The sequence below is a fragment of the Sceloporus occidentalis genome, unplaced genomic scaffold, assembly GCF_023333645.1.
Source record: "Sceloporus occidentalis isolate IW3139 unplaced genomic scaffold, rSceOcc1.0.p SCAF_1, whole genome shotgun sequence".
Classification (NCBI taxonomy): domain Eukaryota; kingdom Metazoa; phylum Chordata; class Lepidosauria; order Squamata; family Phrynosomatidae; genus Sceloporus; species Sceloporus occidentalis.
Genome location: NW_028316981.1, coordinates 161,002,243 through 161,019,678, shown reverse-complemented (window position 1 = coordinate 161,019,678; position 17,436 = coordinate 161,002,243). Strand labels below are relative to the sequence as shown.

The window sequence follows — 17,436 nt, the reverse complement described above, 5'->3', positions numbered from 1 at the left end:
TAGTAACCTGGCTGCATGATAGAAGCTAGCTTGGTCCTCAACTCCCTCCCACTTGCATAGGTAGCTGGGAAGGGCAGAGGGACTGCTGTGGGACATGGCTCTACATTTACCTGAGGTAAGTCTGTGTCCCGAGAAAGGATCATCTCTGATGGAAAGGAGAGGCCAAGCGCTCAAGCTTTTCTCTCAAGAGCGACATGGTTTGGGGCAGCCAAATACAATTGGGGATGAAGGGAACTCTCCACCCATGATATCCACAAATGGTTTACCCTTTTTTGTTGTTGTAATTTTTTGGGGAGGGAACACAGGAGGATTTGTATCCATGTGGTCTCTCAAAGAATCCCTGGGTTGGAAGAGACCCCAAGGGCCATCCAGTCCAACCCCATTCTGCCCTGCAGGAATTCTCAATCAAAGCATTCCCAATAGATGGCCCTCCAGCCTCTGTTTAGAAGTGGGTGGCAGAGGCCATGCTCTCTCTGGGGTGGACAGGAAGCCATTTTGTGCTTTTTGTGGGATGCTCTGTGGCAGCCAAAAAAGACCATTTTAGAGTTGGAAGCTTCAGCTCCTGCTGGGCCAAGTCCAGCTTCCTTTAGAGCCATGTGTCTGTGCAACACAGAGGAGGAATCCTCTGCCTCCTTACACACCATCTCATTATAAGAATTCAAAAGGAATGTGCAGGAGCCCTGGCAACACCACCATGTGTTTCCCAGTCTGCAAAAGGCTCCTCCACACCTGTTAGGGTCCTGGGTGCCATTGGGGCCAGAGATGGGAAGGAAGGGGGAGACCAAGGGTTAATGCCCCCATCTGCCCTCCTGGCAGAGTCCCAAACCTTATGCTAGGCATAGTGCCTGCAATGGCCATGGTAGAGGCCTCATGGCAATGCCTGCTCTGAGCGAGGGCATTAGATCTGGCAAAGGTTCTTTGGTGGCTAGAGAGAGAGGGCCCCTGGTACTCACCGTTCTCCTGTGACTTCTGGCTGGCTTGCCTCTCTGACCTTGGCCATTTCAGGCTGGGCAGAGGTGGTGCAGAGAAATCCTTTGCCATGGCTTTGGCTGGCCTGTCCTCTGAACTCTGGCTGGGCAGAGATGCTGAGGAGGGAAGTTTCCATGACTTCTGGCCAGTTTCCTCACTGATCCCTGGCCTTAAACAGGCTGGGCAGAGGTGATGTGGAGAAACAGAGACATGGAGGGGAAACCCCTCACCATCTCTTCCCACGGCTCCCATGTGCTGCAGTGCTGTTTGCAGAGATCTCCTGTGCTCCCACCATGAAAGGGGGCAGCTTTGGAGGAGAGGGAGAGTCATTGGCAAAGCCAAGACCTTTCTCCAATCCTGGGAGCCCTTGCCATTTTAAGTCTTCTTCATGCTTCCAAGGCTGTAGTAAAGAAGCTGCAGAGCAACAGCAAACACATCCCAATGGGTCTCCCTCTTAAGCCAGCTCCCTCTGTTGAGCTGGCAGACCCTGAGCTAGGGAAGCCTGGGTTAAGGATGGCCCTTCACCCATGCTCTCAGGGTTCTCTGCCATAGCCACCACCAAGGAAGGGGGGAAAGGCAGGAGAGAGGAGAAGAAGGGAAGGAAAAACTTCGCTGGCTCAAAGAGAACATCCTGCTAGGAGCTTAGGCAGGAACAAGACTGAGGCTCAGGGGGGCTAGCTCCTCCCTATATAGGGGCCGGTCTTTTGTTTATTGTCCCTGCCTACAGGAGCAAATAGGAGGAGCTAAACCCAGATTACAGGAGGACAGGACCCTCTCTGCTGGGAAAAGGCTGTATTTCACATTCATGACATTTTCTCCAGGCATATGGTGTTATATATTTAACACAGCAACAATCAGTGACAGTTGTGCAATAACACTCTAACAGCACTATTTTCACTGATTTACAAACTAAACACAAGTTTATATATTAAGAACAGCTAAAGATTTTGTAGCATTAAATGTATTACAGCATAGGCTTTTACAGAGTGCAGTCCAAAAGCTTATGCTATAATGCTTTTGCTGGTTTTTAAAGAGCTAAAAAACACTCTGTTGTTTTTGCTGCAACATACTAAGGCCTGAAACAGACGGGCCCAAAAGAGTGGCACAAGACCATGCCGGTGCCATTCACATCAGGACCACAGCAACCACATGTGCCCAGTCCCAATCCAGGCCACTGCTGTGATCATGAACTGGGCCACCAGAAGGAGCAGATTCTATCCGCTCCTTCTTGGCCCAGTTCTTTTTCATTGGTGCACCCTTGGCATAGCTTCAGGCCATGTTCGGTGCATGTGTCGTGCAAACGGCACACCCTTAAAATGGCCTGAGCCACATCATTTTGCCCGTCTATTTCAGCCCTAAGACATCTAGCACTCTGGAAATGGTTACAGTGGAAGTCTATATATTACAGTATTAGCCACTAGAGGGAGGAATGTCATATTCAATTCAGGTTAACAGGAAAAAGATAAAAGTCTGATTAAAACCCACAATGTTGTATAACCCCACCTTCTCACAAAATGAAAGGATGGGAGTAGAGGATAAACCAGTGTTAGCAATTCTCTCAACATATAAAGTTATCTCAAGATTCAAAAGTAATTTGCTTGATGAGCACTAATAAAGTGCTCATTCATTTCTGCACAAGCCAAGAATCCTAGCCCTGTAGGTATACCTAATCAAGCCTCCTGCCCTTCCATGGGATGTGGTGAGAACAGTAAAAATGGGAGCTTACCATCCTTGGTCACTCTTGAATTTATATGCTGCTGCAAGGATATGACACAGGGCACCACCAGCTTTGAAATCTAAGAAGCATTTTATCTATAACAGAAAGATAGCCAGGTTAAATCATCTGTTTCTGCTCCACAGAAAATCTCACAAGCTATCCAGCTATTGGGATAGAGCAAAACATACCTGTAATTCAGAATACCTTAGAAAATGGGTCTGATGCTAACAGTTCAGGATAAATATGTGGCTTGAAAAGATCAGAATGGATTATCAAAGCAAGAGGAAGATAGCAAAGTCCGGAAAAGCTACTTGAACAGAGATATGTTATTTGAATGAATGACAATGTAATAAAAACAAAAATTGTTTTACATAGAAACTGAATCTAACCCATGGGAACTAAATTATAATATCCCTGCTGCATGGAAGTTATGAACTGGTACTGGATAACCGCACTTAACTGCATTTTATACACCTGTCTTCTTTCTCTCTGACATACATCCTTAAATTTGCTTGCATTTTCTCCTCTCCTTCTTTCGTTTCAACACCTCAACTGTCTCTAATGCTGCACAGCAAACAAGCTTATAAAAAAAGTTTCCACTCAAACAAATTTAAAGGGGACTTTTTCCCCCTTTAAGTTTAAGAGGACAAAGGAGGTGGAGAAAAGTTTTAGGAGAACTGCAAGACACTGGGAATGGAAGGTTCCAGTTATCCCAAAACTCCCCACCTGTAATTAAGTATGAGAATTTTTTTTCCATTTGCACAAATGAGACCTTTTGAGCTAAGCTTATGTGCTGCATGGGGTGGAGTGTAGAAACAATGGAGGATCTGAACCAGATCTAAACACAATGTTGGCAAGATCTGACCTGTAGACCACCTCTGGTTTCCCTGATGCCAATGCTGGCCCTTGAAAAAGTTATGTTGCATTATAACGGTCTACTTTTATAATAACATAATAAGTTAATTTGACTACCAAGCCAACAAAAGCTTTTATTTTTTTTAAAAAAAATTTTACTTCCAAATCACTCAAATACAATAGTATGTACTTCGTATGTACATAAACCATTAATGTAAATTAGCTTTACCTTAGATTACTTATTTCCGTTATACATGTAATATTCCATACAGGTCGGTGACTAACAAAAGGTTAAACAGAACAGTAGACTAACAACTACAGAGAAAAAAACCCCGAAGTATTCATCAATATCCTTTACAAAAGGAACTAAGAAAGAGTGTTTCAGGTGTATTCCCTACAAACCCAAATATATTGCTTAGGTATATTTCTCTTTTGTATTTACATCCTTATGTTCTTTTGGATGCCAAAGTTATCCTCCCAATACTGTAGTACTGGTAGCCATTCCTCTGCCAGTTTGTCTTGGGATTTATTTCTAATCATAAATGTTAATCTGTCCATTTCTTTTACTTCTTGCAATTTCAAAATCCATTCTTCCCATATTGGGAGGGGTGGTGTCTTTATTTTTCCAGTTTCTCACTATCACTAGCCTTGCTGCTTGAGCAGAACCCTCCAGTACTTCCTTTCTATTTCGCTTTGGAAAACAGATGTCATATTTAACAAATAAAATTCTGATGACATAGTAATCTGCACCTTAAATATATTTTGTACAACAAAAGCTTTTAAAAGGAACAGGAATATGTGGATCTCCAGATAGTATTGGATAATAAATCCTATCCTAAAAAAATTAGAGGAACCCTGCTGGATCAGAGCAAAGCACTGTCTAGCCCAAAATTCTGTTTCCAGAGTGCCCAGCCAATTGCCATTGGGAGGCTCACATGTAAAAGAGAAGCAGGTACCATTTAGCTCACAAAACACCAGTAAAATATGTGCTATAGTAAAATATGTGCTATGTGTGCTCAACCGCCACTACCACCAGTTAAAGGAGCTCAGAGCTGTTCCATACATTACACAGATCGTGTTGTGCTGAGCTGCTAAATTATGAACAGCATGATGGGAGTATCATTAATAAAACACCTCCTTACATATAAATATCTCCATATCAATTAGTTCATTTCCTGTATGTTAGGTGTTTGTTGTTTTTTACCCCAGAAAACACTTACAGCTGCAGTAAGTACAGCTTATTTTATCTGAAACACTTGGATCAGAAGTATTTTGATTTCAGATTTTTTTGGATTTTGGAATGTTTGCATATACATAATGAGATATGATGGAGACAGGACCCAAATCTAAACATTAAATTCTTTTATGCTCTGTATATATCTCATACATGTAGTCAGAAGGTAATTTTATATACAATTTTTGAAAATAATTTTGTGTATGACACAAAGTTTATGTACAATAAACCATCAGAAAGCAAAGCTGTCACTATCTCTGCCACCTGTTAGACAATTTTGGATTCTGGAGTATTTCAGATTTCAGCATTCCCGATAAGGGAGACTCAGCCAGTACAGTGCTACCTCGGGTTACGAATTTAATTCGTTCCGCGGCGCCGTTCGTAACCCGATACATTTCGCAACCCGAAAAGGCGCTGGAAAGCCGCTAGCCGCGCTTCACATTTGAATTTCGCGCCGAAATGAATTTCGTAACCCGAAAAATCTTTCGTAACCCGGAACAGTTTTTTCCAATGTAACTTTTTCGTATCCTGGAAATTTCGTAACGCGGTCAATTCGTATCCCGGGGTACCACTGTACTCCTAAAATCCAGATCTCAGCATACCACCTCATTCTTCATGAGAAGCAAAAACAGGGAGAAATACCAGAGATATACCCCTAGACTTTGGAACTCCCTGCCCAGAAAGATAACAATGGCCCCTTACATGATGGCGTTCCACTGACAGATAAAGACCTTCTTCTTCAGACAGGCTTTCAAAACAGAAAGCTTTTAAAGAATGGCCTGGGGTGCTATATGGTTTTAATGTATTTAAAACATTTTTATCTTTTTAAAGTATTTGATATTTTAATATGTAATTTGTTTTAATTATTGTAGTAATTTAATTTTATGAAATGTACTATTTTTGTATGTTTTAACCGTATGTTGTAAGCTGCCCTGAGTCCCAGTCTTGGGAGAAGGACAGGATATAAATAAATAAAATAATAATAATAATAATAATAATAATAATCTTAAATCACTGTTCCTCAGGCTTGCTAGTGGCTGGATGACTCTCTCCTCTGTTTAAGAACATAATCCAGCTACTGATATGATTGACTCAGTAGAAGGTGCTCTTCTTCCTCTACCACACAGAGATTAAGAAGACCACAGGACTCACCGGTAACTTTGTAAGCGGCGCATTGCTGACGTGCTTTCCAAAAACCTCCTCCTGGAATTGTAGCAGCTGCACCACTAGGCTGGACAATGACTTATTGGTAGGTGGCTCCGCTTGGATGTACTGTAGGAAGAAGGTTTCAAACTTTAGATGAATCTTACCCAGAGCCCCTGACCAAGTGTTCTCTTAAAGGAGAGTGAAACATGTCCAGCAGGCAACTTGGAGTACACCTCATCTTCTACTAGAGGTCAAGATCAGAACTTGGAAAAGTTCCTTTCTTAGACTACTGTTTCCCAAATTCCCAGTGTTGATCATTATTGCCCACAACTGGGTTATATTCTAACCTAAAGTGGGTGACACTGACCCTGCTAAAACTGCTTTTTTCTCTGTATTTTTGAGAAGGGAAATTGAAGAAGAGAAGGAGTTAGACATATGCAGTGTACACAGAAAAGCTCTGCATTTTAGGTTAGAATTAAAAGTGGAGAGAGCCTTTTACAATGCAGGCATCTTTTATTATTATTTTTTTCTAGCATTTATACGCATTAAGTACCCTAAGACTGCAATCTGAAACACACTTATGGGGGGAGGGTTAAATATTAGTGGAAAGTCACTTCTGCATAGAGTGCAATATGAATTACAAGAACTATAACCTCTCAGAACTCAGTTTTCTCACAAGAGCCCTAATTGTTAGACAAAATGGTTCTTACCTCCAACCAAGTTATGCTGACATCTTACTGCTAACAACCTCTTTATTTCCAATTCATTTCATTCACATGAGAGGACAATTTAGGTGCTAGGCAGACAGATCACTACCTTCATGCTCTCGCAGTGATCTTGTAACAGTTTTTAAACATGGATAATTAAACTCCCAGCTTTAGGTGTGTTGCAGCTCTTTCAGAAACTAACACCAGTCGCAGTAGCACATAAATGGGAGCATTTCAGGTTTTTAAAATAATTCTGCAACACTGTTATGGGCGGAGAGAGCTTTAAATTCCATTTCCAGGTCTCCTGTGGATCGTTATCAATGGTCCAACAAAATTCAGATTATTGCCCTTTGAACATTTTGAGTCTAAAAAATTGTTTCCCTCCAAAAATATTGTTTTGGAGTCTCAGCACTCAAAAACTCCCCCACAAGTGAAGAGATAAGCAAATCCACTAATATAAATGTTTGTACATAAAAGGTTCTATGTAATGGATGGTGCAAGAAGTTTGCACAAATCCTCCTGTTTTCATATTCTGCCTTTTCTGCTGCCCTGCCATTTCTAGTCTATATCTTCTGTGCAATCACTGGGGAAATGTTGGGTGGACAATGGTACTGCCTGTATATGTACCTGTACTGTCTATACAGCTTTTTCAGTTGTTGGCACTTGAAGCATTAAGATCTTTTTATCCACCCTCCCTCATTAAAAGATATGGATACCATATCAGTTTTTGGGGGAGTGAAGATTATTTGCCAAAGCCTACTGTTGGCCAAGTTCAAGATTAACAGTACAATCCGATCTGTGCTTATCCAGAAGAAAGTTGCTGTGTGCTCAAAGCATGCTTACTCCCACATAATGGTTCAGCAGATTGCAGCATGTTAAGAAGAAATGTTTAAGCACATTTCTTTAGTAGCACATAGCAATACACACACACACACACACTGTATAGCATTATCATCAACATGGGCCAATCATCTTTCTTTAAGTAGAGAGGTTTTAGTTTTTCATGCATAACTAGTAGATGAGGCCATTTATGTCCTTAAAAGTGCCTCCACTGCTAAACATTAAGTCAATCTGGAAGGGGGGGGGGGGGTGGACACATGAAAGAAATCCATTATCCCTAAATGGCACCTCTAAGTCTGTCTGGTTTTATAACAGTAGGACCATTTCTATGGAGTCTGAAAACACCATCAAAATGGGGGGAGGGGAAAGTTGCTCGATATAATATTATAGGTCTAGAAAGGGAAACTAAGGGCCCGTACAGACAGGCCAAAATAAAGCTGCTTCAGGTCATCTTGGAGGTATGTTGTTTAAATGATGTTCTTAGGACTGTAGCATGGCTTTGGTGTGGCTTCTGGCCTCTTATGATGCATGCATCATTTAAACAACATACCTCCAAAGTGACCCAAAGCAGCTTTATTTTGGCCTGTCTGTATGGGCCCTGTGAGTGTTGCTATCATTCAGTCTGCTAGGGCAGATGGCAAGAAACATGAACTTGCTTGCAGGGAAGCGGTGAACATTGGGTCAGGAGCTGTCACTTGAAACACAGAAGATTGTTTGTTGACTCAGCCACTCTTTCTCTTGCTCAGAAGGTCAAAGGTAAGAGCCTGAGAAGCAAGACCCAGGCAGCTTGTAAAATGAAGCAGCTGTCAAAAAGCAAAGACCCTAAGAGAGGAAACCAGTCAGGCCGTGGTTCATGTGCCAGCAAGTGAAAAAGCTGTACAGGCCCCACAGCCCAGAACTTATCCATCCATAGACCAAGTCATTTACTCCTCTTTGGGCGGACGGATGGCTACAGGAGAAATTAAATCAGCTTTCACTTCAACTTCTAGGTCTTTAGCTCCTCTCAACAAATTAAGAGTTGGAGAGAAAAACGGAAAGTATCAGGGGACTTAACCTATGATTGACAACTGGTTGACAGGAAACAGTAGACACCTTTCCTTCAATACCACCTCCCTGAAAACTGTAACACGATGCATTCCCTATTTCTGTTGACACCAACTCACATCAGAATAGGCAAATGAAAGTATGGCAGGCCACCCAAAGGAGAATTAAGGGATGCTTGAACAATTCTTGCAAGGGAATAAACCAATGCATCCATTTCAAAATGGCAAACACTGTTTAAGTTTTCTGCATGCCAAAGAGCACAGCTGCAACAGGAAGGAAGGAAAAGAAAGGAACTAGTACTGGAGGTTGGCTTCAAGAGAAAAAGAAGTAACGTGGCTGTATAAATAAATAAATAAATAAGAAGAAGAAGAAGAAGAAGAAGAAGAAGAAGAAGAAGAAGGGGAGGAATGCGAGGTCAGCAAATGCTTCAATGAATGAAAGTCCCAGTGTGAGGAAGAGGCAGAATGTGTGCAGAAGGATGGGAGCTAAGGGAAGCAGGAGCAAAGGACAATGGGGAAGCAGCAAGGCGCTCAAATGTCAAAGAAAGGCCTCTGTCACAGGAATCAAACTGACATGGTGGCCAATTGTCAAATAAAGAGAAGGTGTGTGTATGGGGGGGAGGGGGCTGCCCTGTTTCCTAGAAAGCCTTGAGGTGCTCCAGAGGGGCAAAGTGAGACTACCAAGGGATGGTTCCTGCAGGGAAAGGGGCAACCTTAATAATGCAAGGAGGAGGCTGGGGTCTGCAGCTTCCATCTCTTGCAAGAGAAGGAGAGGAGAGCCACCCTTTCCCCAGTCCCTGTGGGTGCCTGCCTGCCATGTGCCCCTGCCCCCTTCCCATTCCCTAAGAGGCCTGCTTGGCTCAGAGGAAGGGAAGGGGGAATGGGGCATGCCCCACAGGGGGAGGGGGCTTCCACCCATCGAGGAGGAGGAGGAGGAGGGGGCTGCCTTGCAAGGGCCCAGAAGCAGTGCCCTTTCCCAGCAAGCAAGGCGAGGCAGGCCCAAACCCAGGCCCAGGCAGGCAGGCCCCGTACCTTCTTATAGTTCTTGCCCAGCCAGACCCGGGCGCTGTCGAACTGGCTGACGGTGTCCGAGGCCTCGTAGTACTTGACGTTGGGGCCGCCGTCCTTCTTCCGCACCGCCATTTTCACAGCAGCGCCGCCGCCGGCCTGGGCCGCGACACTGCCAGCGCCGCCTCTGCCACTGCCGCCTCCCGCTCCCTGGGCGGGCAGCAGAAGCAAGAGAGGCCGCGGCCCCGCAGCGCCCTCTGCCGGCGCCACAACGCCAGAAAGCCTCCCTCCCACGCTCGCTCTCAGCTGCAGCGACCCCTGCTGGCAGGGAAAGGGCGCTGCCTGCCTGCGCCACTAAACTCGGCCTGCACGCCCCCTACAGGTTACAAGCTGCCATTACCAAAAGACCCAAGAGAGAAAGAGGCTGGTGATTGAAGAAGGAGTACCGGTTGAATGGCCCTTAGTTACACGAAAGGCTTGGGACCAAAAGTGCTTGGGAGCTCAGATTTATAAAATCTATTATTATTATTATTATTATTATTATTATTATTATTATTATTTGGAATTCAAAATACAGTCAGCCCTCCTTATCCACGGATTCAAACATCCACAGCTTGAAAGTTCTTTAAAAATATACAAAATCCCTTAGGCAAACCTTGATTTTTGCCCTTTTAGATAAGGGACACTGTTTTGCTATGACACTGTATTTAATGGGACTTGAGGATCCACGGATGTTGGTGTCCACAGGGGGTCCTGGAACCAAACCCCAAGGGCCCACTGTATTTGCAAGCACATAATGATCCCAAACGTGGATCAGAACACAGACAGCAGTCAAGGAATCAGAACAAGACTAATAATAATAATAATAATATATTTTATTTATAGCCTGCCTCTCCCTGCAGATCAAGGTGGGTTACAACAAACAGAATAATAATAAAATACAATATACAATATAAATTCATGTTTCTAATCCCCTACCCCAACCCCAACCCAGTCCATATGCCTTGGTCCATGCCTTGGAGGTAGAGAGGAACTGCTGGACCTCTTACCCTTTCCCTCCACCACTCCCTTCTCCTTCTGTGTCATGTCTTTTTAGATTGTAAGCCCGAGGGCAGGGAAACGTCTAACTAAAAAGATTGCATGTACAGCGCTGTGTAAATTTACAGCGCTTTATAAATAAAGGTTAATAATAATAATAATAACCCCCCTCCCAATCATAAAAAGTAATACATTAAACACAATTACAATATAAAATAAACAACAGTATAAAATATTGATTAAAAGAAAAAGAAAAATTAGCTAAAATTGAAGGTAATTGGAGGCAAGACTTAGGGGTAGGCAGAGGCCATCAATATGATTGGAGGGGAGGCTAATCTGGAAATGCCTGCTGGAAGAAATCTATTTTAACAGTCTTTTGAAAGGCTTCTAATGTGGTCATTCTAGAGCCTAGAATTAGACAAATTCAACCTCAACAATGAGGAAATCAAAGTACCCATATATACTCGACTATGAGTCGACCTCATGTATAAGTTGAGGGCAAGTTTTGGGGGCAAAATTATGGTTTTTGGTATGATCCGTGGATAAGTTGAGGGTAAAACTTAGGGGCATGTAACAAAGGATATAAAGGACAAAGTTTATCCTTCTAAGCCCAAATCCTCTTGGCACTCCTTTGAGGGGAAGCACCAAAGAGGTGCCACCACTGCCATTTTCCCACCCAAGCTTTTCAAAAAGGCCAGAAGCAGCAACATAGTGGAAAGAGTAGAGGAAGTTGGTGCTTCTTTTGGGTGCTCCAGGATGAGCTAAGCTTTTACCTTTTGCCACTCTACTCAGAGAAGGGGAAGAGGAAAAACACAGTACTTACATTGACCCATGGATAGATAAGTCAACCCTGCTTTGGGGGGGTCGTTTTTTTACAAAATTTTCTAGACTTATACATGAGTATATACAGTAGTTAAATATTTCCTGTACCTTGGCTCCAAAATTGATCAGAATGGTGACTGCAGTCAAGAAATCAGAAGAAAACTATGGGTGGGACAGCTGTGAAAGAAGTTGAAAAAATAAATGTTGACAAAATTAGAATACTCCAGGCCATCATATTTCCTATCACCGTGTATGGATGTAACAGCTGAACAGTGAAGAAAGCGATAGGGAGAAAGCCAAGTCATTTCAGACATGCTGGAAAAGAAGAGTGCTGTGGATACCTGGCAGGCCAAAAGACAGAAATGGGTCCTTGAAACAGATCAAGCCTGAACTCTCCCTGGAATCCAAGATTACTAAATGGAGGCTGTTGTATTTTAGCCACATCATGAGAAGGCACAATTGATTAGAAAAGACAATAATGCTAGGAAAGGTAGAAGGCAGTAGAAAGAGAGGAAGACCACACGCCCGATGGATAGACCCAATGAGGGAGGTCACAGGCCTGAATTTGCAAGACCCAAGCAGAGCAGTGGAGGACAGGAGGTCTTGGAGGTGCCTCATCTACAGAATTGCCATGAGTCAGGGTCAACTCAAGGGCAGTTAACAACAACAATGAGATGTCTTGGAGATGAGACCCAAGTCTAAACATTAATTTCATTTATGTTTCCTATACATATCCTGAAGGTAGCTGTATACACAACATTTTTATTAATTGTGAGCATAATACAAAGTTGGTACACTATCAGAAGGCAAAGATATCACTATCTCAGTCAGCTGTGTGGATAATTTTAGATGCTGGAGTACAGTATTTCAGATTTCAGAAGTCTGGATAAGGGAGGCTCAGTCTATACTAGCATTACCAACCAACTGGAATTTGTTGTTGTGTGCCTTCAAGTTCTTTCCAACTCATGGCAACCCTGAAGAGAATCTATAATGGGGTTTTCTGAAGCTAAGAGTGTGACTTGCTCACGGTCACCCAACCGGTTTCCATGTTTGAGTGGAGATTTGAACCATGATGTCCACAGTCATAGTAACTCCAGGAAAAGAGATTCCACCTCAACATCAGGAGGAACTTCCTGACAGTAAGAGCTGTCCAACAGTAGAAGATACTCCCTCTGAGAGTGGTGGAGTCTCCTTCTTTGCAAGTCTTTAAACAGAGGTGGGGTGGCCATCTGTTGGGGGTGCTTTGACTGAGAGTTCCTGCATGGCAGGGGGTTGGACTGGATGGCCCTTGTGGTCTCTTCCAAGTTCCAGCTCTATGATTCTAGTTCAGCACTCAAACCATTATCCTGGCTCCTTAGCTAGCATTGCACTATGTTGCACATGGTTTAAAAAAGAGTGGAACAGAACAAAAACTATCAAAGAATATAATAGCAACAATAACAACTTTTTCAGTTTTTGATGGTTGTCATGGTCTGTTGTTGAAATTTCTAGAAAAATAATTGTTTAAGTCTGTCCCAACCAAAACATTATGTGGCACAAACATGTTCTGCCCATAGCAGAAGGCATTGGATGATGTAGGCTGCTGTCCACAAAGGTTTATGCCCCTTAAAATTTGGTAGCATGGGATTTTTGTTAATCAGCTGTTTCTATTTTGCCCAGACACTGAAATAAGAGTTGTGGGAGAAGTAGGCCCAGAGACTTTAATTTTCTGAGAATCGAGGGAATTCCAACTATCCAACTATCTTCTACCTTCGTAAAGAATTAATGTTCCACAACTGTGACTTATTGTTTTACTACATTTAAGTTTTAATTAAAGGTAACCATTGCTACATACTTCTTGTAGAAACTTTCCAGTATGTGAAAGCACAGATCACATGTTTTGCATATTTTTAACTCAATTCAACTAAATTTAATTTAATTAAACTATGGAATGTGATCAACTGATAGGGGTTTTCCCCCAATGTGCCAGGGACAGTCTCACCATATTTGTGCTCTTCGTTACAACTGTGTTTTTTTAATCCTCCTTTCTTTCTTTCTTTCTTTGAAATGACAGCTACCTTTACCACTTTAAATTCAACAGAACTACACTGCAGAATGGGGGCCATTTTGAGCTGTTCTGAAAAATTAAATGTGATACAGTATTTTGCTCTGTGTTGTGTCTAAGGGCCAAAACACACTGCAGAAATAATCCAGTTTGAGACCACTTTAGCTGCCCTCGCTCAATGCTAGTGAATGTGGGGAACTGTAGTTTTGTGAGACATTTAGCCTTCTCTATCAGACAGCTCTGGTGCCACAACAAACTACAATTCCCAGGATTCCCTAGCACTGAGCCAGGGCAGTTAAAGCGGTCTCAAACTGGATTATTTCTGCAGTGTGTTTTGGAGTAGAACTGATTATCCCAACAGCAGGGGAAAAGGGGTTAGAGACTAAGAATTTCCAGTCTCAAAACACGAAGGTTTATGGCCTGTAGTAGGGAAATGGTACCCTTGATGTTTGCCTTTATGAAAACCAGAGCTGCCATTAAGCAGAGCAGGTGGTTATTATTCTGAAGAGATGGCAATAGGCTTTCAATTCGCCATAGTTGGCTTTGAAAGAGTCCCCTCCCCTCAGTTTGAGTCGGAGAGGGAACTCTGCACATGTCCAGGAGCCCTCTTTCTTAGCATCCTCTCAACTCCCATAACTAAAACTAAGCCCCCTTGAAGGAGACAAAAACCCATGAAGAAAGGATATTATTATTACTGTTGTTGTTGTTGTTGTTATACCACTGTGATGTAGTAGTTTGAGTGTTGGATTACACCTTTCCCCGCTCAAGCATGAAAACTCATCTGGGGTGACCTTTGGCAATAAGTCGCACTCTCTCAGCCTCAAAGCATGGCAATGGCAAACCCCCTCTGAAGAAACTTGCCCAGAAAACCCTATGATAAGTCAAAAATGGCCTGTAGGCTGTTACATTCCCGCCTTTCTCCCGATATAGGGACTCAAGGGCGGCTTGGTGGGAAAGAGGAAGGCGAATGAGGGGAGATGAAAACGTAAGAAAATGGAGGGCGTGTGTATTGCCGTCGTCGTCGTCGTTGTTGCTGTCCCTGAGACACAATAAGGGAGGGCAGGGCGGGAAGTGCTTTGTGTTGAACTGCACGAGGAGGACATTTTCTCCTGAGAAGAATTATAACGAGAGAGTCTGAGGCGACGGGTTTTTTGGTCCCTCCTCCTCCTCCTTCGGTTTAGAAAAAGGCTGGCCCAAGCACTGCTACTACTAGGCGGGTCTCTCTAGCTGAAGCTCGGCGGAGGCTTGGCCCGAGAGTCACGGTGGCCGAGTGGTTAAGGCGTTGGACTCGAAATCCAATGGGGTTTCCCCGCACAGGTTCGAATCCTGTTCGTGACGGAGGTCTCGTTTTTGCGCAGGGGGAAAAAAGAAGGCCTGGGCCGCCTCCTTTTAAACGGCCCCAGTTTGAACGAGAGGCGCGAGGGAAGCCGTTAAAAAAGCACCAGGGACACACACACACACAGAGCAAAATAATGGAGGAAGAAAGGCCTCGAGGCGGGAAAACGCCAAGCCCTCAACTGTTAAAAAGGTTCCTCCCACGAAGGAGGAGTTTATAAACGAAGTAAGCTGCGTCTGCACTTGAGAAATAACCCGATTTGGTGTCACTTTGGTAACTGTCGTGGCTCAATGCTATGGAATTCTGGGGATGGCTGTTTGTTGTGACAACAGAGCGACGCTCTATTGCCACAACAAACAGTCATCCCCAGAATTCCATAGCATTGAACCACGACGGCTACAAAAGTGTTATCAAACCGGGTTATTTCTCAAGTGCAGACGCAGATAAACGGGGAAGCTTCACAAACGAAAAAGAAAAGGTTTCTCACCCAAATTGAGGACACATTGTTCCAAAACACACACTGCAGAAACAACCCCCTCTGAGGCCGCTTTAATTGCCCTGGCTCAATGCTAGGGAATTCTGGGAATTTAGCCTTCTCTGTCAGAAAGAGCTCTTCTGCCACAACAAAGTACAATTCCCAGGATTCCCCCTAGCACTGAGCCAGGGCAGTTAAAGCGGCCTCAAAATGGATTATTTCTGCAGTGTGTGTTTTGGGCCACACTCTTACGAAGGTGTAGAAATAAATAATGTAGTTTTGACACCACTTTAAGGGCGGTGGCTCTGTCGGATGCTGGGATTTGTATTTCAACAAGGTCTTCTGCCTTCTCTGCCCCACAAAAACTACAAATCCCAGGAGGATTCCTGTAGGATTGAGCTGCATCTGCGGCAGTTTGAAGTAGCGCCGAATTGTGTTGTTTTAATAATGTAGATGCACCCTCATCAAACTGAACAAATCTTTCCAAGAAAAGCCCATGATTAGGGTCACCATAAATTGTTAATGACTTGGAAAAGGCACATGACACACACATACAGGGTACTTTGAGTGTGAGTTCCTGCATGGCAGAATGGGGTTGGACTGGATATCCCTTGAGGTCTCTTCCAACTCTGTGACTGTGGTTCTGTGATTCTGTACCTATGGAGTCATTTTGTTGGTGAGATGGTTTTGCAGGGGACCAAACATCTCACGTTAGATGACCCTTTCTTTTCTTTTCTTTTTTTGTCCTGGGGAGGCACTCCCAAATTAAGATGGATTTATAGCCTAGGGGGTTTTAAATGGCTGTATCCAAATTGAAATAACTAAAAGGGAAAAGAAAAATATAAATTAAACCAATACTTCCTTTTAACAAATGTATAACACGAAAAGACTATTCCCATTTTCTAAATAAAGGGAACCATTCAACTAGACTGTATAACACAGGTCCAAAACACACTGCGTAAATAATCCAATCTGTATGGAAGTTATATACAATATAATACTACTACTACTACTACTACTAATAATAATAATAATAAATGATTTATTTATAGCCCGCCCAATCACTAGGAACCTGGGCTGGTTACAACATGCTCATAACATCTTGCCAGACCTTAGAGAAATTACCTTTTTGGAGTACAGTTTTGAGAATTCTATGAGTTGAAGTAGGAAAAAAAAAGCATTTCCAAGCTCTTCACAACCCAGAACCCAGGGGAGAAAGGATACCTCTTCAAAACCTGAGCAAACCGTATAGTCCCAGCAGGTAAAGCAACATGGACAATGTCATCAGTCATGCACCAGCATGATGTACTGATTTGAGCATTGGACTACGACTCTAGAAACTAGGGTTCAAAATCCCCCTCAGCCATGGAAACCTACTGGATTATGTTGGGCAACAAAAAGGTGACAAAAATGGTGAAGGGTCTGGAAACCATGCCCTAGGTAGAACGACTTAGGGAGCTGGGGATGTTTAGCCTGGAGAAAAGAAGGTTAAGAGGTGATATAATAGCCCTGTTTAAATATTTGAAGGGATGTCATATTGAGGAGGGAGCAAGCTTGTTTTCTGCTGCTCCAGAGAACAGGACCCGGAACAATGGATGCAAGCTACAGGAAAAGAGATTCCACCTCAACATTAGGAGGAACTTCCTGACAGTAATGGCTGTTCGACAGTGGAATGCACTCCCTCGGAGGGTGATAGAGTCTCCTTCCTTGGAGGTCTTTAAATAGAGGCTGGATGGCCATCTGTCAGGGATGCTTTGATTTGGATTTCCTGCATGGCGGGGGGTTGGACTGGATGGTCCTTGGGGTCTCTTCCAACTCTACGATTCTATGATTCTATACTCTCTCAGCCTCAGAGAATGGCAAACCCCCTCTGAACAAATCTTGCCAGGAAAACCTCATAATAATTATAGCCTCGCCTTAGGATCTCCATATGTCAGAAATGACTTGAAGTCACACAAGAATAATATTTTCTGGGGCTGAAAGTGTATGACTCACCAAAGGTTACCCATTGGATATCTATGACCAATTGGGGGAATCAAATCCTAGTCCCCAGGGTCCCCTAGTTCAATGCTCAAAACACTATTCCACACTGCCCCTCACAGCATTATTCTTCCACTTTAACTTCCATTGTCCCATTCTATGGAACCCTGGAACTGGTTGTCTGGTGAGGCATTAAGCTCTCTGGCTGAAGATTGTTAGTAA

General features: G+C 43.3%; 1 protein-coding gene and 1 non-coding gene across 9 annotated transcripts in view; one reads left to right on the top strand and one right to left on the bottom strand.

Moving 5' to 3' along the window:
* SMARCC2 (SWI/SNF related BAF chromatin remodeling complex subunit C2) overlaps nucleotides 1–9,746 on the bottom strand; it is a 44,992-nt gene extending 35,246 nt beyond the window's left edge. For 7 of the 8 annotated variants that reach the window (XM_089479504.1, XM_089479538.1, XM_089479565.1 and 4 more), the window contains exons 1-3: nucleotides 9,544–9,745; nucleotides 5,928–6,047; nucleotides 2,696–2,781 (exon numbers count right to left, since the gene is read on the bottom strand). In XM_089479504.1, coding sequence (XP_089335630.1) covers nucleotides 2,696–2,781; nucleotides 5,928–6,047; nucleotides 9,544–9,654 — 317 coding nt within the window. In that variant the 5' untranslated portion in view covers nucleotides 9,655–9,745. Of the gene's footprint in view, nucleotides 1–2,695; nucleotides 2,782–5,927; nucleotides 6,048–9,543 lie in introns of all 8 variants that reach the window. The other variant, XM_089479512.1, reaches the window with a different exon arrangement.
* A 4,933-nt stretch (nucleotides 9,747–14,679) lies between these two features.
* On the top strand, nucleotides 14,680–14,761 carry TRNAS-CGA (transfer RNA serine (anticodon CGA)). Its single transcript has one exon. It is a non-coding gene; the product is annotated as a tRNA-Ser (tRNA).
* The last annotated feature ends 2,675 nt before the right edge of the window (nucleotides 14,762–17,436 follow it).